The following is a 20,509-nucleotide window of genomic DNA, read 5'->3' on the forward strand; positions in this document are numbered from 1 at the left end:
ATGGATTAACTAGTTTTTAATGGCCTTCTTTCTCGCTTTTTATGAGACTTTAAAAGCGAAAACCTCAATGAGATCCTGGCATGAATGAAAATTTAAAACCCATAAATCCTGATCCCTAAATCTGTGGCATGCAACAGCGTGGCAATCATTGATGATTGCTATTCTGATAGTGCTGTCTTTTTAGCTATTTTTGAGCTTAATTTTAGACACATTTTAGCCTTGAAAAGTGCCATTAAAAATTAAAAAAAAAGGCCATTTAAAGTCTGTCAAAATTAAATTGTAAATTTATTTTTTGTGTAATTTATATGGAAAATAATATATCACTACTACTATTTTTTTTTTACCTCAAGTCACACCTGGCGATCATCCAGGCTAATTCCAGCACGCGTCTATGACGGAATATTTTCTTGTATTTTTTTTTTAGTTACTTCTTGCCACCTGTCAGCCGTCAACGGCGACTTAACAGCTTAAATAATAAGAGGGGCGTCGCCGGGAGGGATGGGGCAGATGCTCCACATTGTCACCAGAACCGAAATGCCTTGGAAATGCGGCAAGAACCACTCCCCAGCCCCACATAATTTGCCCCAAGTATTTCCAAGAGTGTGTTTGTGATATATTTATTTTTAATAACACTAAGCTGCAGGGTTAAGGTTTCTTACTAATTCAAACATTTATTTGTTTAAATGTTTATTAAATGTTTAAATGTTATTTAATGTTTAAATTTTAAACTCAAGACAGTAAACTCCAAAAAGACAAGCCTTAAAAAATAATATTTTTGAAAAGTTGTAAAAAGTAATAGTGGCTTCAAAATAAAATTATATCTATTTTATAAATTTTGTACTAAAAAAATAAAGCTTACTAGAGTTATTTATAATATTTTTGACTCCTTTAAACTTCTTTTAATATTATATATATATTTTTTTAAAATAAATTTTAAGATCTTCGACAAAGAAGTGAAGAAAACTTCGTGTATTTATTAGATACAATTTTATTTATTAGATATATAAGCATTGTATAGATGCTAGTATAGATATATGAGATATGTTATTGGGTATAAGGTATATGGGGCTCATGTTTTGCTGACCAGTGTAATCATCATGTTCGTCGGCTCATTGTTGACAATGTCGTTTGTCGCTGATATCTGGTCGGCAGGTGCAAACAGGCGCATTGCTGGAATTGCCTTTTAATTGTCTCCTATCCGGAGGAGACACACTCCTCACCGACACACTCCTCTGCTGGAGTAGGAAAGCCCTGGATCAACAGGCTTTAGTTTATCTTGGAAGCCAGGAGCTCCTCCAATCCCATGGCTTTTCATCTAATTTCGTGACGAAATCTGTCAACGGCGATCGGAGTGCTATTGGAGCTAAAATTAAATCGAAGAGATTGAGGCTTATTGATTTATCTGTAATGGAAGAACTATTCAATTTCTTGTTTTCGAAAAGTCTAAAAAACAACTTGAAGAAAAGTGCAAGTTGTTGGAAGGAAAACGTGACAACATTTCCCACTTTTCTGGCTTTTCTGGCCAAGACTGCTGACAAGTTTGGAGTGGGGTGGGAGGGGGGGCCTTTTGGGGACATGTGTTATTTTTAAAGAAAACACCATTCAAGTATTCAAGTCAAGTATTCCTCAATCCAAATCCGTATCCATTCTTCGGTTGGCAGGAATTATTTTTAGAGCACCCTTTCGAAGACCGTTTTCACAGTTGGTTTCATTCACAGCCACTACTGCACTTTGCTTGGAATATTTATTTAATTTTAATATGTATTTTGTTGGGAGCTCCTTGTTGTTTTTCCTAAATGACATAGAAACATCTTAATTTTTATTACTATTTTATTAGAAATCTGTGAACAATCGGATGATATTTTTTTGCAGTGTGGCAAGTTGCGATTGGACTCTTTGTTCCTCTGAATTTGGATGGGTCTGGTGCAGACATCCACATTAACATCCACATAGTTGCTGCACTTCCCCCACTTAAGCAGACATGGCCATGGGGAGGAGGTCTATCACAAATTCCAGGGATTCACTGAAGATTCCAGCCACCAGATAGCCATCTTGGGGGTTTTGAGGATGGAAGTCTGGTACTTCTTGTAGCATTTCGCTTCCCAATATTCCAACACTAGATTTTACTTTTTTGAAAATTTAGAAAAATTCATAAAACAAGCAGTCCATGCCTTTAGGGTCCAGTTGTCCTGACATCTCGTAGCCCCCAGTACCCTCAGTTTTGATACATCGTTCGACATAACAACACCACATTCCCTCCACTCCCACAAACTAAACTAAAATATACATTACTCACCAAAAAATATCCAGTATATACATTGTTTTCCCCCCAAAAACCAATAAATAAAAATACACAAAAAAAACATAAAAAAAGTGAGACAGAAAAGTAAATTATTCTCCGGGTCTGGAAATAAAAGTTGAAACGCAATCGCAATCGCAATCGGAATCGGTATCGGAATCGCGAGTTAAAAGTGCCAATGAACTTAATGCGCCGGCAGCCTAGGCTGCAGTTGCTCCGTACGGCGTGGAAGGAGCAGGGCCAGCTGGCCATATCGGTGCTGGGTACACCGGTCCTGACCAGGAGGCCCCAGCTCCAGGATGTGCCCCAACCCGTTGCCGGTGCTGCGGCGCTTATGTCCACCACATCAGCGCTATCCAACTCCGCCGCTGCCTCCGCCATATCCCCAGTATCCGCCGTACCCCTGGTATCCGCATCCCAACTATCCCTATCCCGAGGGGCGCACGGACAAGAGAAAGGATCAGGAGCCGGATCAAGAGGTGAAAGAGGACAAGGAGGAGCAGGAGGATTCGAAGGAGCCGGAGCAGCCGGAACAGCCAGAGCAGCCGGATCAGCCCCCGCAAGAACCATCGCCAGAGGAGCCGCCACCTCAGGAAAGGGTAAGGACTTGCTTTTTAATTTTAAATAAAAAAATCTAAGAAGCCATCACTCAGCCGGAGGAAATGCACCACCATCCAAGGGAGCGGCAAAGGGTGGAGGAACCAGCAGCCCCCCACCCTCCGCCAAATCGGATGGAGGAAAGAGCAGCCCCCCGCCCGCCGCCAAGTCAGGAGGAGGAAACGCCCCGCCCGCCGCCGCCAAGTCAGGAGGAGGAGACGGTGGTGGAAAGGATAAAGGAAAACCACCCGGCGCCGGCGCCGCCGCCCCCGCCCCCCCAGCCGGAGGAAAACCAGCATCCCCACCACCCCCACCAGCGGCCCCCAAGCCGCCGCGCATGAAGACCTTCGAGATCTATCGCTGGAAGCCGGGCGATCAGCCCCAGACCCAGACCTACGAGCTCGATCTGGAGAAGTGCGGCGCCATGGTCCTGGACGCCCTCATCAAGATCAAGACGGACCTGGACCCGACCCTCACATTCCGGCGCTCCTGCCGCGAAGGCATCTGCGGATCCTGTGCCATGAACATCAATGGCACCAATACCCTGGCGTGTCTGGCGCCCATCGACCAGAACGAGTCCCGATGCTGCCGCATCTATCCGCTGCCACATCTCTATGTGATCAGGGACCTCGTCCCGGATCTCACCCAGTTCTACGACCAGTACCGCTCCATCCAGCCCTGGCTGCAGCGCAAGAACATGAAGCACGAGGCGGGCACGGCCCAGTACCTGCAATCCGTCGAGGACCGGGCTGTTCTGGATGGGCTGTACGAGTGCATCCTGTGCGCCTGCTGCCAGACGTCGTGTCCGTCGTATTGGTGGAACAGCGACAAGTACCTGGGACCCGCCGTCCTCATGCAGGCCTACCGATGGGTCATAGATTCCAGGTAGGATGTTCCCACTTCTTGTCCTTTTTATCCGACCCCCTTGGAAGTCCTAGAAACCCCCATATGGCCCACTGGGATGGCTATATCTTAGCCAATTCTCATCCGATTCTCATGCGGGTTGTTTTAATCGATTTCTGTATCGATTCCTCGTCATTCTGCATCAAAACCTCAATGCGAAATATTTTTTAGATTTTTTCTCACTTTTCTCCATGGGATCCCCTTGGATGTCCTAGAAACCCCTTTATGGCCCACTGGGACAGCTATATCTCTGTCAATTCCTCTCCGATTCTCATGCGGACTGTTTTAATCGATTTCTTTATCGATTTTTCACCATTCTGCATCAAAACCTCAATGCGAAATATTTTTTAGATTTTTTCCCAACTTTTCCCATGGGATCCCCTTGGAAGTCCTAGAAACCCCCATATGGTCCACTGGGACAGCTATATCTCTGCCAATTCTCATCCGATCCTCAAGCGGATGGTTTTAATCGATTTCTGTATCGATTCCTCGTCATTCTGCATCAAAACCTCAATGCGAAATATTTTTTAGATTTTTTCCCAACTTTTCCCATGGGATCCCCTTGGAAGTCCTAGAAACCCCCATATGGTCCACTGGGACAGCTATATCTCTGCCAATTCTCATCCGATCCTCAAGCGGATGGTTTTAATCGATTTCTGTATCGATTCCTCGTCATTCTGCATCAAAACCTCAATGCGAAATATTTTTTAGATTTTTTCCCAACTTTTCCCATGGGATCCCCTTGGAAGTCCTAGAAACCCCCATATGGTCCACTGGGACAGCTATATCTCTGCCAATTCTCATCCGATCCTCAAGCGGATGGTTTTAATCGATTTCTGTATCGATTCCTCGTCATTCTGCATCAAAACCTCAATGCGAAATATTTTTTAGATTTTTTCCCAACTTTTCCCATGGGATCCCCTTGGAAGTCCTAGAAACCCCCATATGGTCCACTGGGACAGCTATATCTCTGCCAATTCTCATCCGATCCTCAAGCGGATGGTTTTAATCGATTTCTGTATCGATTCCTCGTCATTCTGCATCAAAACCTCAATGCGAAATATTTTTTAGATTTTTTCCCAACTTTTCCCATGGGATCCCCTTGGAAGTCCTAGAAACCCCCATATGGTCCACTGGGACAGCTATATCTCTGCCAATTCTCATCCGATCCTCAAGCGGATGGTTTTAATCGATTTCTGTATCGATTCCTCGTCATTCTGCATCAAAACCTCAATGCGAAATATTTTTTAGATTTTTTCCCAACTTTTCCCATGGGATCCCCTTGGAAGTCCTAGAAACCCCCATATGGTCCACTGGGACAGCTATATCTCTGCCAATTCTCATCCGATCCTCAAGCGGATGGTTTTAATCGATTTCTGTATCGATTCCTCGTCATTCTGCATCAAAACCTCAACGCGAAATATTTTTTAGATTTTTTCCCAACTTTTCCCATGGGATCCCTTTGGAAGTCCTAGAAACCTCCTTATGGCCCACTGGGACAGCTATATCTCTGCCAATTCTCATCCGATCCTCAAGCGGATGGTTTTAATCGATTTCTGTATCGATTCCTCGTCATTCTGCATCAAAACCTCAATGCGAAATATTTTTCACATTTTTTCTCAACTTTTCTCATAGGATCCCCTCGGAAGTCCTCGAATCCCCCCTATGGGCCACTGGGATGTCTATATCTCTGCCAATTCTCATCCGATTCTCATGCGGAGTGTTTTAATCGATTTCTATATTGATTCCCCGCCATTCTGCATCAAAATCTCAATGCGAAATATTTTTCACATTTTTTCTCAACTTTTCTCATAGGATCCCCTCGGAAGTCCTCGAATCCCCCCTATGGGCCACTGGGATGTCTATATCTCTGCCAATTCTCATCCGATTCTCATGCGGAGTGTTTTAATCGATTTCTATATTGATTCCCCGCCATTCTGCATCAAAATCTCAATGCGAAATATTTTTCACATTTTTTCTCAACTTTTCTCATAGGATCCCCTCGGAAGTCCTCGAATCCCCCCTATGGGCCACTGGGATGTCTATATCTCTGCCAATTCTCATCCGATTCTCATGCGGAGTGTTTTAATCGATTTCTATATTGATTTGCCACCATTCTGCATCAAAATTTCAATGCGAAATATTTTTCACATTTTTTCTCAACTTTTCTCATAGGATCCCCTCGGAAGTCCTAGAATCCCCCCTATGGGCCACTGGGATGTCTATATCTCTGCCAATTCTCATCCGATTCTCATGCGGAGTGTTTTAATCGATTTCTATATTGATTTGCCATCAATCTGCATCAAAATCTCAATGCGAAATATTTTTCACATTTTTTCTCAACTTTTCTCATAGGATCCCCTCGGAAGTCCTCGAATCCCCCCTATGGGCCACTGGGATGTCTATATCTCTGCCAATTCTCATCCGATTCTCATGCGGAGTGTTTTAATCGATTTCTATATTGATTTGCCATCATTCTGCATCAAAATCTCAATGCGAAATATTTTTCACATTTTTTCTCAACTTTTCTCATAGGATCCCCTCGGAAGTCCTCGAATCCCCCCTATGGGCCACTGGGATGTCTATATCTCTGCCAATTCTCATCCGATTCTCATGCGGAGTGTTTTAATCGATTTCTATATTGATTTTTCACCATTCTGCATCAAAACCTCAATGCGAAATATTTTTTAGATTTTTTCCCAACTTTTCCCATGGGATCCCCTTGGAAGTCCTAGAAACCCCCATATGGTCCACTGGGACAGCTATATCTCTGCCAATTCTCATCCGATCCTCAAGCGGATGGTTTTAATCGATTTCTGTATCGATTCCTCGTCATTCTGCATCAAAACCTCAACGCGAAATATTTTTTAGATTTTTTCCCAACTTTTCCCATGGGATCCCTTTGGAAGTCCTAGAAACCTCCTTATGGCCCACTGGGACAGCTATATCTCTGCCAATTCTCATCCGATTCTCATGCGGACTGTTTTAATCGATTTCTACATCGATTACCCATCATTCTGCATCAAAACCTCAATGCAAAATATTTTTTAGATTTTTTCCCAACTTTTCCCATGGGATCCCCTTGGAAGTCCTAGAAACCCCCCTATGGCCCACTGGGATGGCTATATCTCTGCCAATTCTCATCCGATCCTCAAGCGGATGGTTTTAATCGATTTCTACATCGATTACCCATCATTCTGCATCAAAACCTCAATGCGAAATATTTTTTAGATTTTTTCCCAACTTTTCCCATGGGATCCCCTTGGAAGTCCTAGAAACCCCCTTATGGCCCACTGGGATGTCTATATCTCTGTCAATTCCTATCCGATTCTCTTGCGGACTGTTTTAATCGATTTCTGTATCGATTCCTCGTCATTCTGCATCAAAACCTCAATGCAAAATATTTTTTAGATTTTTTCCCAACTTTTCCCATGGGATCCCCTTGGAAGTCCTAGAAACCCCCCTATGGCCCACTGGGATGGCTATATCTTAGCCAATTCCTATCCGATTCTCTTGCGGACTGTTTTAATCGATTTCTGTATCGATTCCTCGTCATTCTGCATCAAAACCTCAATGCGAAATATTTTTCACATTTTTTCTCAACTTTTCTCATAGGATCCCCTCGGAAGTCCTAGAATCCCCCCTATGGCCCACTGGGATGGCTATATCTCTGCCATTTTGCATCCGATTCTTATTCTTAGTCATTCTGCATCAAAATCTCAATGCCAAGTTTTTTTTAGATTTTTTCGTGTCCGATTCTTGAGCGGAATGCCTTAATCGATTTTAATATGGGTTTCCCATCAATCTCTATTAAAATCTTAATTATAAACGTTATTTTAAGCCGAAAAAGGATTTTTTCAAGTGGCCCATTTTTTATAATTCGCAATCGGTTCTGGCCGATCCTATATAAAGGGACGCGTCAGAGACGAAATTTTTTTTTCAAGAAAAAATTTTTATTTTAAATTCGGATTAAAAATTGCTACTATTCGGTTAGGAATGCGTACTATTTCTTGCATTATTTATTGCTTTTGTTTTATGTTTTAACTACATTGTTTCATAATTTATACTTTATAATATTTCTTATTCAATTTTATTCAAACAGGGACGAGGCTACGGAACAGCGCTTAGGCTTTCTCAAGGATCCGTGGAAGCTGTACAGGTGCCACACCATCATGAACTGCACCAACACCTGTCCGAAACACCTGAACCCCGCCCGGGCGATCATCGCCCTGAAACAGCTCTGCGTCGGAATGAAGAAAAAGGACAAGCCCCAGATGAAGACAGACGCCCTATTCCAGGGCAAGAAATAGGGACATCAATAGAAAACCTAAACACCCAAATGACACTCACCAAATCACAACACTCAAATCACAAGAAGGGACACTGTTTGACAAAACATCAATTAGGTATATAAGGTATATATTAGAAATATTTGGAAGACCAGAAAAATTATTAACATCAGGGACAAAAGGGACTTTAGGGACATTACGTATATTATTAATTTTAACAACATTGAGAACATTAAGTGCATAGAGAAGTTACACAGTGACCCCGTCATAGACGAATATTTAGGTAGGGAATTCGACATAACGTTAATGGGACAACATTCAAAACAATTTCCTATCGAACTCAAAACAGAGCGCTATACCCAAACACTGAACAATTATACTGACAAATGTGCACAACATACTGCGCCTTTCGCAATTTGGATTGCTATTTCATAGTTCATCAATATCGACTAGATTTAGATAGCACTATACGATAATACTTATGTAATTGGAAACGAGGAATCGCGCCCAACACTAACGCATCCTGATATGATCCTGATTTAAACGAAGCCCAACATTTTGCCCACATTACTTGGCCGATGCTACGATATGGATGGATGCCTATGGATGCATTTTACGTACTTAATCAAAATATGTGCTGTATATCGGAAAGAATCGAGAGCAACGAATAAAATGCATAATGCTAATGTAAAATCGTTTATTTTCATTACCTTTCTTCCATATTAAGATATTCAGAGTAGAATATCCCATTAAAAGTAAAATAACAAATAAAATAAAATAAAAATTGCTTTTAATTATAAAAAGTATATCTGGCAGACCCTTTAAATTTGTTTAAATTAGATGGCAACCCTTATTAGCTTTTAAATCATTAGAATTTAGCACCTTTCAACACTGTTTAGGACTGTTTAGGACCTTTCAACACTAGCCCATCGAAGTGGTCTCTAAACCCAAAAATGAAATCATTACTTCACCGCCGCTTGTAGCAGCAAGACATCTTTTGTTTATTTAATTTATTTAAAATCTTTTTTATTTTCAAATTATTTTTATTTTTTCTTTTATTTTTATAATCTGCTTACCAAGAAATAAATTGGTAAACGGGAAGTACTTTGCTGTACTATATCATTTTTTTTTCTTTTTAAATATGAATGTCGGCTAGGAATGGTTTTTTGAACGAGAGCCGGATCTAGAGCGTGCTTGGGGTTCTTATTATAATTTAATTTTTTTATTTAAGAAAACAGATTTCTCATTCATTTTATTATATTAATTTTATCAGTTGAGTATGTGTTCTTTCGATTAAGACTGGGTTTTTGAACGAGAGCCGGATCTTGAGCGTGATCGTCTCCTTCTTCTATTCCTCCTTCCTTCTTACCTTCTATATTTTAACTTGGTCTATTTTTATTTTTATAATTTTTTTTAATTATTATTTTTGTCTTCATTGAAAACATTTAGTTTTCGAGTGCGGGAACCGGAGCCATATCCATGTCGATATCTGCTGTGATTTAATTTGTGGTCCTTCGATTAGGAGTGGATTTTTCTTCTCATTTATCTTTATTTTTGTTTTTTTTTTTATTCTCATTTTCTGTATTACCCTCGTTTTTGTACGCACGGTGCTGGTCCTCCAATTCTATCCATCCAAACTCTATTAAATTATTAAGAATTCTAAGGAGCTGTAAATAAAAGAAAGTAACAATTTAAGAGATTTATGCAGTTTTAAATATATTTAAATATATTTATATATTACTCAAAATAAAAACAGCATTTTTTTTCAATACTCGAATATTTTTTTTTTAAATATTTTATTGTGTAACCTTTTTCCTGTGTGGAGGTTTTCTCTTTAAAAAGTGTTTAGAAATTCATGGAACCTCTAGAAGAGGATTAAGAGGTTAACGAACCTCCGAGGAAGAATAAATATATTTAAATGAAATTTAAAACCTTTTCAATACTTATTTAACAACATTTGGCCTAATCTAGTATTTTAATTATCGATGTACTATCGATAATTATCACGCTCGTTTTCCAACACTAGAAACAAAAATTACAAGCTGGCTGGGAAGAAGCAGTGCAACAGAAAACGAAGAAAAAGTTGAACAAATTAACATAAATATAAAGCACATACAAGAAACTGGCCCAAACATAAGGTGACTACTCCATCCTCATCTTGGCGATGGATAAAAAGGCCAAGGAGACGCTGCGACGCTACAAAAAGTCGGCGCGCCACTCAAGCAGCTCCGATTCTACCTCGGACTCGGACAGCGGCAGCAGCTCGTACAGCAGCACAGACAGCGAGCAGGGCGTAGGCGTTGGAGGCGGGGGCGTGGGAGTCGGTGGCGGAGGTGTTGGCGGCGGCGGCGGCAACGGAGGCGGCGGCGGTGGATCCGGCATCGGCGTCCATCCCCACGGACCGCACGGTCACGGGCATCATCCGAGGTCCGCGGAGAGACACCACCGGAAAAAGAAGAGCTCCCGGCGAGGCGGTAGTTCCTCCGGCGACGAACATTCCCGCCGGAAGCGGGACAAGCGAGACCACGTCCAGAAGAAGCTGGTGGCGAAAAGGAATCACATAAAACGCAAACTGAAGGAGGCCCGTTTGAAGAAGCGTGCCGCTGCCGTCCTCAGCGGCCATGTCCATCGTTCCCTGTCGCCAGCCACGCGGGCCAAGCTGAAGAAACTGGCGGAGCGGAAGCGCCTGCGGGCCGCCAGCAAGGAACAGAGGGAGCGGGAGAAGCTCAGGGCCGTCCAGCGGGACAGAGAGCGCGACCACCATCGGCTGGGCAGCAGCCGGAGTCCGCCCAGTAGCAGCACCACCACCACCACCAAGATACGCATCCACCAGGACATCGTGGGCAAGCGGCAGAAGAGTCCCGGCGCCAGCAGCTCCTCGTCGCGAATGCACCACCAACTAATGTCCCGCGAGAAGATCATCATCCAGACCAGGGCACGCGGACGCACGCCATCGCTCGAGAGGGAGCGGGAGCGAGAACGTGAGAGGGAGCGGGAACGAGAGCGGGAGCGACACGACCTGTCCCTGCGCGAACGGGATCGCCGGGATCGGGAGCGCGAGCGAGCCGAGCGGGAGGCGGCCCGGGACAAGGAGAGGGCCGAGGCGTTGGCGCGATGCCAGGAGCGGCAGCGGGAGCGCGAGCGTCTGGCCCGCGAGAAGCTGCGTCGCCAGGAGCAGGAGGAGGAGCAGGGCGGCAAACGCGGCGCCCCCGGGCGCGACTTGGATATGCCGCCGTACGGCAGCCGGGAACGGTCCCTGGACGCCGTGGAGAGGGAGCGGGAGCGCGAACGGGAACGGGGCGGCCGGCGAGACAAGCGCGAGCTGGACCCCTACGAGCGGGAGCAGGAGTATCTGGAGGAGCGACATGGCCATGGCCTGATGGATGAAATGAGGCGCTATCGCAGGCGGGAACTGGCCGAGCACTACGAGCCGCGGATGCGGGATCCACGCGATCTCTACACCGAAGATGAAAGGGAGCGGTGAGTTGGACAAGTCCCAGTATTCCAAGTGGACGTAGCAATCCCTAATCCTCCTTTTTCAGGGCCTACAAACGAGCGTTCCTGGATGCCAGGTACTCGTCCCGGGAACGGGAAGCCTGGCTGGAGGCGCGCGAACTGAGAGAGCGGGAGCTGCAGGAGTTGCAGGAGCGCGACTACCGCGAACTGGAACCGGAGGATGGCCTCTATCCGGACGAACGCGAGCGCCTGATGCGCGAGCGGGAGAGGGAACGGGAGAGAGAGCGCGACCGGGAGCGGGAGCGCAACCTGAGACCGCGAGGCGACTATCGGCCGGACTGGGACCGTGACTGGGACGAGGACGGCGGCGCCGGCGGTGGTCCGGGAGGAGCTAGCGGCACGCCCGGCCGGCCCAGCGGCTTTGTGGGCGGTCCCAAGCGCGGCAAGCCCGGAGGCGGACCGCCACCGCAGCAGCAGCAACACCACTCGGCCTCGGAGCCGGACTGGGATGCGGACGAGAGGGAGAGGGAGCGCGAACGGGAGCGAGAGCGTGAGAGGGAGCGGGAGAGGGACCGCGAGCGGGACAGAGATCGGGAGGATCGACCGGATGCGGGTGGCAACGACAGGTCCGCCATAAATATCAAGAACGAACCCGCCTGGCTGGAGCACGACCAGCGGGACAAGCCCCGCTCCTGGCAGCAGCAGCAGCAGACATCGTCGGCCGCTTCCGGCGGAGATTGGCGCGACAACGAAGACGGCGGCGGACCCTCCACCCATCCCCATCCCGCCTCGCCGCACCACCACGTCCATCCGCGTGGCGAGCGGGGATCGAGTCGTGGCTTCCGACGCGGCGGGCACGGCGGCCATGGAGGCGATCACGGCGATCGACCCGGCTACAGGTCCCATCCTCCGCCTCTGATGACGTTGCCAGTGCAGCCACCCGGCGGCTACTCCCGCGGCTTCCCCCACAAGCGGTTGCCCTACGGCGGTGGCGGTGGCGGTGGAGGAGGACGCGATGGCGGCTCCGGAAGAGATGGAGGTGGGGCCTCCGGCTCCTCGGGCTTCCTCAAGAAACATCCCCACCCGCCGCTGGCCTCGCCCACCCAGTCGCCGCTCCTGAATCCGCTGGGACCCGGCGGGAAGTCGAATAACGCCGCCCAGGCCAGTGTTGTGGCCGCCGCCACCACGGCAGTGGCTGCCGCCAAAGCGGCTGCCCAAAGTGCCGCGAATGCCACCACAAATCCGGGAATTCTGGCACAGGTAAGTGGAGGAGGAGGAATCCTCTAAAGGATTCCACGTCCTATTAACGCCCTCTTCCGCCCACCAGGTCAGCAAGCTGAACACGTCGAATATCAAGCAAGAGGAAGCCTCGGAGGACTCGGCCGGCACACCGGAACTGGGCGCCCAGGACTCACCGGCCCAGATCCTGGGCTGCGGGGGCGATCCGGTGAAGCTCGAGCCACGGCCCAGCACCGGCGAGGGGGAGCTGAGCGAGATCAGCGACAGCGACGACGACATCCTGAACAAGACGGACAAGGTGCGGCCGAAGAGCGAGCTGCCGCTGGAGGCGTCCCAGGACGTGGACAGCAATGCGGAGGAGATCAAGAACGAGGCGCTCAACGGGTCGGGCGGAGCGGCCATCAAGGTGGAGGAAGTGGACGAGGTGCTGGACTTTGAGGAGATATCCGACGGCGAACTGGAGGAGGACGCCAGGCACAAAGGTAAGATGCGAGTGGATGCCCGCCCGAAAGAAACCCGTTTAATCCGTGAATCCTTGGCAGGCATTGGCGACGCCTTGGGCGTGGACTGGCAGGGACTGATCGCCGAGACCCGGCAGCAGGCCTCCGACGCCCAGGCCGCCCAGCAGGGCGTGGACCAGCGCGGCACCTCCGCCAAGCAGCGCTGGCAGCCGCACCGGGTGCTCCTCGACATGGGCATCTCCTTCGGCATGGCTGGCGAGGAATATGCCCGCCGCGTGATGGACGAGGCGCGCCAGCATCTGATACTGGAGAAGGAGCGCGAGCAGGAGGGCCAGGAAGTGAAGCTCCCAGTGCCGGTGCCGTCGACAACGTCCACGACGCCCACTCCGCTGCTGGACTACCGGGACCTGCTGCTGGCCAGTCCGGCTCAAATGGAGCCGCTGGCCTGCGTGCAAATGGGCCTCCGGGCGGCCGCCGCCGAACGCCAGCGTCTGGTGGGGAATGTGTGCGGCCCCGGCAGCCGGGCGTTGTGTGCCCGCCAGGATCTGCGGCTGCGGCGGCAACTGTGCGGCCTGCCCGCCCGCGAATGCGAATTCCCGCGCAGCGCTCCCGAGGTGAGCGACGGGCTGCGCAGCCTGGCCATGGAGATGTTCCAGCGCAGTCTCCTGGATGTCAAATGAGATCGTGAAGCGGCGGAGGAGAGAGCACCGGAGTCCGGCGAGGGCGACGACGACGATGACGACGACGATGACGATGACGACGATGATGATGACAATGAGGATGATGATGAGGAGGAGCCAGATCATTTGGACCATGCGGGCGCAGTGGAGCTGGTCCAGCCCATTCCCTACCGCCTGGACATCCGGCTCTACATGGGCGATCCGGAGGACCAATGATTCTGGACGGGTTCTACAGCTGGTGGGACGTGTAGCCTTAGTCCTTGAGGATGGATCCCCCATGTGGGATGTGCAGACATCCAATTATTGTAGAAATTTGCTAAATTTTAATTTTAAATTCCCTAGATTGTAACATTAAACTTGAAATAAATGCGCTTTAATTGTGGAAAAGAAAATAGAAAAGAAAAGACCTTAATTTTGATGAGATTTTTTGTTTATTTTTAAATTGAATTATTGTTAATTTCTATTTAGTTTTTAGTTTTTGTTTCGCGCTGAAATAATCTTTGCTCTGCTCTCTCTCTCTCTCTTTCGCACGCCTCTCGGCCTGCTCGCCCTGTCTCTTTCTACTTGCTGTTAATTCTTTAGCCTTTCGCATTTTTTATATTTTATCCTTTCTCTTTTTTGTTTAATTTTATTAAATCGTTTAACACTACAAGTTATTTGTTAAAAGGCCAAAAACAAATGTGTCTTGCTTGCTTTCGTCTAATTTTTAAATAAGTTTTAGTTTAAGTTTCTTTTTTTTTTTTTTAATTTTTTGTTGTTTAATTTATTCATATTTTAATTATAATGTTTGTGTGTGTGAGTGAGTGTGTGTGTGTGTGTGTTCTGTGGTGTGTCGCCTGTATCCTAAGGTCGAGTTTCTCTTGGTTTCCTTGTAATGCAATTATAAACGTAAAATTTAAAAAATTAATTCTTTTTCTTTTCTTTCTTGTTTTTAACCCCGATTCTTTGAGATTTTTTAAATTAGTTTTGTTTTTTTTTTTTTTTAATTTTTTTTTGCATATCGATTATGCAGATTTTTGGGTGTCAACGCTTGGCGTATTTCTTCCGGCTTCTTCCGTCCGATCTTCTCCAGCGATTCTTCAACATGGCAGACCGCTGCATCTCCCAAGCGGCTTGGTTAGTAGTTGGGGGATGTGGTGTGTAGAGTATAGTGTGTGTGGTGTGTGGTGTATGGTGTGTAGGGTTCCTCCTCCTCCTTGCTCTCGTTTCTACGCTCTCGTCAATAAATTAAGGGCAAAACAATTGAAAGGTGTTTGAAATAAAAACGTGCCATCCTCTCCGTTCCGCTCTGATCCACCCCCTTCTCATCATCTCGCTTCTACTCTCCTACTGTTGTGGCTCCATCCGTGGATCTCTTCTCTCCTCCTGCCACCTGCTGCTCCTGCTCCGTTGACGGCGTCAATTCAGCGACGGCATGTGGGTGTCGTGCCAGTTGATCTCGATGTTGGGCCACTTGGTCTGCAGGCAAGTGACCATCGGGTTGGAGGTGCAGATCGACTTCAGATCGCCCTCCAGCAGTATGGCGGAGCCGCAGTAGTAGCGCACCTGCAAGAGAACAAGCCAGATTAGTAAACAGGTAAGACGATATATAGGCGGTCGTTTCATCGGAAATCGGGGGGAGTCGGGAGTCGGAATGATAACAAAATGGAACGTTGATTGCCAACTGATTACACTGCCCGACTGACTCACAAAGAGGGCCACTGAACCCCACCTTATTGTTCTCATTGGATCCGGGAATACCGTTGTAGTGCAACAACTCGAAGGTGTCCGGCGTGGAGCGGCGCTCCAGCGGGAAGAACTCGTCCATGAAGGCGTTCAGCAAGATGATGCCCAGGTTCTCCGGGTCCAAACGCTTCTGCATGAGACTTACACTAAAAGAAACACGATACAAATTGCCATTTAAGAGAAGAATCACAAAAGAAAGGACGATCATGACTCACTAGCCCGGCTCGCTGACCAAGTTGAGAGCGGCGAGCACGTCTCGGAGCATGGTGCTCGATATGAAGTTGTTGCCCTCCGGGTCGTACGACTTGAAGATGCGGCGACCCGTCTCCGAGGGCGTCTCCGGCGAGACAAGCCTCTTTTCGTTGCTAAATAGAACTGAGGGCGGGAAAGTACAATTAAAAAAAGAAGAATCAAGAGGAGGACCAGCTACCCACCAGTTAAATGCGTATCAGATCCCATAACCCAGACGGGGAAGCGGGGATTCTTGAAGAAGGAACCCACAGTGCAGTAGCGCATCTGCTCCATCAATGTAATGAAGCCGATGTCGCTCTGCTCACAGATGCCGCGCAGCTTGAGGCCACCGACGTCCTGTTCGTTGTCCCAGACATGTGCCACCGCCCGTCCGGTTAGCATCAGATTGATTAGCGATTGGGCGCCATAGCCGTAGGTGCTGTGTATTAGCGGCTCCGATGTGTCCGATACCTCGGCGGCCACCTGCTCCGAGCCCTTGGTGAGGAACACCGAATACATGAAGAGCAGGACGCCGTAGGTGTGGGCCAGCTGGTCGTAGTTGTCCATGTAGTAGCGGGCCAGGGAGTCGTAGTCGTCAAAGTGCAGCGTGTGCAGGCGATTGTGGAACTCCTCGGGCGATAGCTCGCTCGATAGCTGTGGATCGGGATCGAGTGAAGCTACTTGTGTTGGACTGTTGCCAGAGTCTAGCTGCTGGGACAGCAGTTCCCTCACCGAAGCGGGCGTGGCCTCCGTGGCCAGATCGATGTCAGCGCCAGTCAAGTCCTGGCCTCCTCCGCCCTCAGCTTGTCCAGACGCCACTCCAGTCTCTAAAGCTGCTGCTGCTGCTGCTGCTGCTGCTGCTGCCGCCGCCGACTCGGCCGTTGCTGATGGCGAGCGCTCTTTGGTTGCCGGCTCGGCAGAGGCGACTCCACGCCGGCGCATCAGGTGCACGATGCGATAGCGCGGCGTCCGACAGTTCTTCAGGATGTTGCACAGCGCCTGGATCAACAGGCTCTGGCACTTGTCGTAGGAAACCTGTCGAAGGATATAGGTGAGAATGGCCAAGAATACTAGAATAGAAGTATACCCACCTCCGTTAGCTTGATGCCTGGCATGTCCATGATAATTATCTTAAGCAAGTACGCCTGCACGGGCGCTATCACAGCACAAGGACCTCCCTGTTTCTGTACCAAGGCAGTTGGCTCGACTTCGCTGAACTCGAATCCTGCGAGGATTCCGATTACGAATGGAAAACGCAAAAGAAATCCAGAAAAAAAAAATAAAAAACGGTATAATTTTTGAGGTTAGGATGGTGATTTTCGGCTTGGCCGAAAAGATTGGAAAGAGTGGCAACGCCGGGCTGCCAATTGCCAAAAATATTCAAGAACTTGAAAAAAAAAACAAAATGACGTCCGGAAAGTTGCAGAATCATTATCCGCATCTCCGCCAGAGTCCAATGGGAACTACTTGGTGGCTCTGTCATGAAAAATCATGAAAAAACATGAACGAAAATGTTTTGAACTGGAATGCGGTCGAAAAAAGGGCGCGCTTTTGGGGCATAGATGCGCGAGGGGGATGGGGGGTAGGTAGAGAGGGGGTAAATGATTCGGAAAAAAAAAACAAAAATAAATACTAAAAAAGGGGGTGGGGTGTTACCTTGAGACCAACGCTTGAATACATCTTCGCGCACATTATCGCCCCAAAGGAGTTGCTTTATCTCGCGCAGTTCGCGCACATCAGTGGCATTCAGCTGCGGTTGCTGCTGCTGCTGCATCTTGCTGCCACCTCCAGATGCACCGCCTCCAACGCCGCGTCCCACTGCACTGGCACTGGCACTGGTGCTCGCCTGGGATGCACTGGCCGATGCACCACCGCCACCGCCACCGCCACTGACCGCATCAGCACCCAACGCATCAGCGCCATCTGCAGCTGCATCGGATGCACGTTCTGGCGTGTTGTGCGATTCCAAGGCTGCCGCGGCCAGCGTCATCGACGCGGATGCACCTTTCGGCGAGGCGGGCTCCTCCGCTCCGCCGCTGCGCTGCTCGTTCATGTCGGCAGACCCTACTGCTGATAGACTCTTCTGCTGCTGCTGCCCTACCTTCCTTCCCCTGCTACTTCCTGCGCCCTGCGTCCCGAGTGCAGTTCCGCTCGTCAGCCACTTGTGCCTGCTCGTTCCTGTCCGATCCGGTTGCACCGCCTACCGTCGCGCTGCCACTTCGATGCACTTTCCCTACCTGACTCTCCGTCTCCGTCTTTCGCGTCGCTCGGCTCGATTCGCGTTCACTTTTGAAAAGAAGCACTGCTCTGGCCTACCATTTGCTTGGCATTTCTGCCCAGCTTATTTTCGTTTTTCCTTCAAGTTTGTGGGGCGAATGCAAATGCAACAGTGTAGGATCAGTGTGGCCAGGTGCCGACGCAAGCTCAAATACTGGCAAAGGGGCGGGTCACCAAAAGACGCACGGTCACACGAACCAGGCTAAAAGCTTAAAAAAAATATTTATATTTTTAAATTTATTTACCACAGTTCTGTTTGAATTTAAATATTTTATTTATCACTTTGTGTTTTCTTACCTTTCTTGATTATTATTCTCCTACCAAAATTTTTTGATCAACTTTTTAATTTACTTTTCCTATCTAAAAAATTGTAGATGGAGTAGAAAAATCAAAATGAACAATATTTTTCACTTTCTGGAGCTGTTGTTTCTTGGATAGCAGCCGTAAGAATGAAATATTCCGAGTCGATGCGGAATATATATAGAAAACTAAACACACAGCCTACTTGCCCACAAAAATAATATACAAAATGAAAACCCTAAAATTATTTTTAAAAAATAATCATTTCTGGTTAATTATATTTAATATTTAAAAATATAATTAAACAAATATTTAATTTTAGTTACGATTTTAAATTATAAATATCGTAAAATCAAAAAAGTGAAATGCTTGGCAGCACTGCTAGTAAAATAGTGTGACCACACCGCCGGAATAGAAGAACGTTTTGCAGAAACTACGGAAACCAATTGGCCAAATCCTTTCAATACCATGGGTGACCGGCCAAATTTGAGATAACACGAGAAGGATGCTACCCCGAGCCATCCTCCCGAAGCCTACTGGTCACGAAAACAACCGCTCCAAGCCCGCGCCGCTGAAGAAGAAGGCGCCACCACGGACTTACAGGTGCGGCGTTTGTTTGGCGGAATTTTCCCGCCATTTGGCCACCAAGCGTCACGAACAGCAATGCGAAGCCAAGTTGAGGAAGCTGCACGTCTGCCGGCACTGCCTGACGCTCTATGGCGACGAGGCCCGACTGCAGCGTCACCGGGAGAGGAAGCATCAGGACGGGCAGTTCCTCTGCCTGCAGTGCGGTAAGCGATACTCTTCGGCCACGTTCCTGTACCGGCACGTAGTCTCCTGGCATGGCAACCATGCCATCTTCTACTGCTCCCTGTGCGCCGACAACTGCAACGACGCCAAAACCTTTGCCGGAATGCGGCAGCTCCAGGAGCACGCCGCCGAGGTCCACCAACTGGGCAGTACCGCCCTCGACGAGGCCGGCAGCGAGGCGGAGAGTCTGCTGGACGATACCGAGGACCTGGAGATGCTGGAGGAGAACATCGAGGACATGCTGCCCAACATAGACTGGGGCGACGACCTCGCCTTCGACTGGCCCACGGACCTGGACAAGGACGCCTGCATCTCGGATGCCAAGCCCAGCGTATTTGTGTGCCCCGTCTGCGCCAACGGCTTCTCCGGCAGCCTGAGTCTCATCAGGCACATGGAGCGATCCCATCAGCGCAACCCCCTGGAGTGCTGCTTCTGCGGCCGGACGCACAACACCCGGGAGGCGGTGCGATCTCACCTGCAGCGCGTCCACATCCTGGTGCGCCAGCACGTGTGCGGCGTCTGCCAGGCGGACTTTGCCACCGCCGACCACCTGCGCAAGCATGTCAACAGCCAGCACCTGGACCACCGGCCGCACCAGTGCCTCCTCTGCGGCAAGACCTTCGCCCAGCGCGGCCATCTCGTCCAGCACCTGAAGACGGACCGGGGCCACGGCCGGAACCAGTTTGTCTGCCAGCTGTGCCAGTGGCCCTTCTACCGGGCCACCGACCTGGAGCGACATGTCAACGAGAAGCATGCCTAGGAGGTGAGAGTCTGTGTTCCGGACCAGAGATTAACTTTATTATTCTTCGAGGCCTTGTATATTAGATATTTAGAGTCTTAAGGAAATGTGTGTTCAGGGCTTATGAATAATTATAGGGCTATGTTAATTATTTTTTAAACTAATAACTAATAACTATAAACTACACTAACCTTAAAACTAATAACTATCGCTTGTTTTAGTTCCTATTTCAGTTAAATAGAAAATTAAATTAATAAATGAAGAGATAGGTTTATGAGCCAGTTATTTTGCTCCATTCTATGCCAACTAGTTTCGAAGATCCAAAACTATCTGGGATCGGCGAAGTATATCCCATAGCTATCTTCTGAAGAACTTTTATTGTTTCAGTAACTGCCGTAAGGATCGTCCTACTATATCTATTGTAGATCAAGGCCAACGCCTTCTATTACTTAATATTACTAAATATTTTCAAAAAATTCAAAATTTCTTCTCTCGTAAAGTAC

At 48.1% G+C, this 20,509-nt stretch overlaps 4 protein-coding genes across 5 annotated transcripts; 3 read left to right on the forward strand and 1 right to left on the reverse strand.

Annotated features, from left to right (window-relative positions):
* The first annotated feature begins 2,418 nt into the window (after positions 1-2,418).
* LOC6501814 (succinate dehydrogenase [ubiquinone] iron-sulfur subunit, mitochondrial) lies at positions 2,419-8,781 on the forward strand. Its single transcript, XM_032452358.2, has 3 exons — positions 2,419-2,898; positions 2,953-3,781; positions 7,902-8,781. The coding sequence occupies exons 1-3, from the start codon at positions 2,478-2,480 to the stop codon at positions 8,107-8,109; spliced, it is 1,458 nt and encodes a 485-aa protein (XP_032308249.1). The 5' UTR covers positions 2,419-2,477; the 3' UTR covers positions 8,110-8,781.
* Positions 8,782-10,077: 1,296 nt separating this feature from the next.
* LOC6501815 (fl(2)d-associated complex component) lies at positions 10,078-14,316 on the forward strand. Its single transcript, XM_001966833.4, has 4 exons — positions 10,078-11,568; positions 11,631-12,804; positions 12,872-13,265; positions 13,326-14,316. The coding sequence occupies exons 1-4, from the start codon at positions 10,253-10,255 to the stop codon at positions 13,922-13,924; spliced, it is 3,483 nt and encodes a 1,160-aa protein (XP_001966869.2). The 5' UTR covers positions 10,078-10,252; the 3' UTR covers positions 13,925-14,316.
* A 559-nt stretch (positions 14,317-14,875) lies between these two features.
* On the reverse strand, positions 14,876-18,351 carry LOC6502010 (ubiquitin carboxyl-terminal hydrolase MINDY-3 homolog). 2 transcript variants are annotated; one of them, XM_014904213.3, is made up of 7 exons: positions 17,537-18,350; positions 16,972-17,105; positions 16,613-16,915; positions 16,084-16,534; positions 15,865-16,024; positions 15,636-15,795; positions 14,876-15,469 (listed from the first exon to the last, which is right to left on the reverse strand). In XM_014904213.3, the coding sequence occupies exons 1-7, from the start codon at positions 17,931-17,933 to the stop codon at positions 15,323-15,325; spliced, it is 1,752 nt and encodes a 583-aa protein (XP_014759699.1). In that variant the 5' UTR covers positions 17,934-18,350; the 3' UTR covers positions 14,876-15,322. The 2 variants fall into 2 exon arrangements, with proteins under 2 accessions (XP_014759699.1, XP_044573503.1); XM_044717568.1 differs by having other exon boundaries at positions 16,084-16,915; positions 17,537-18,351.
* A 487-nt stretch (positions 18,352-18,838) lies between these two features.
* Positions 18,839-20,303, forward strand: LOC6501816 (zinc finger protein CKR1). The gene has a single exon (XM_001966831.4). It carries the CDS (start codon positions 18,963-18,965, stop codon positions 20,025-20,027), a length of 1,065 nt encoding a protein of 354 aa, XP_001966867.1. The 5' UTR covers positions 18,839-18,962; the 3' UTR covers positions 20,028-20,303.
* The last annotated feature ends 206 nt before the right edge of the window (positions 20,304-20,509 follow it).

The sequence above is a fragment of the Drosophila ananassae genome, chromosome XR (assembly GCF_017639315.1).
Source record: "Drosophila ananassae strain 14024-0371.13 chromosome XR, ASM1763931v2, whole genome shotgun sequence".
In the NCBI taxonomy this organism is placed as follows: Eukaryota; Metazoa; Arthropoda; class Insecta; order Diptera; family Drosophilidae; genus Drosophila; species Drosophila ananassae.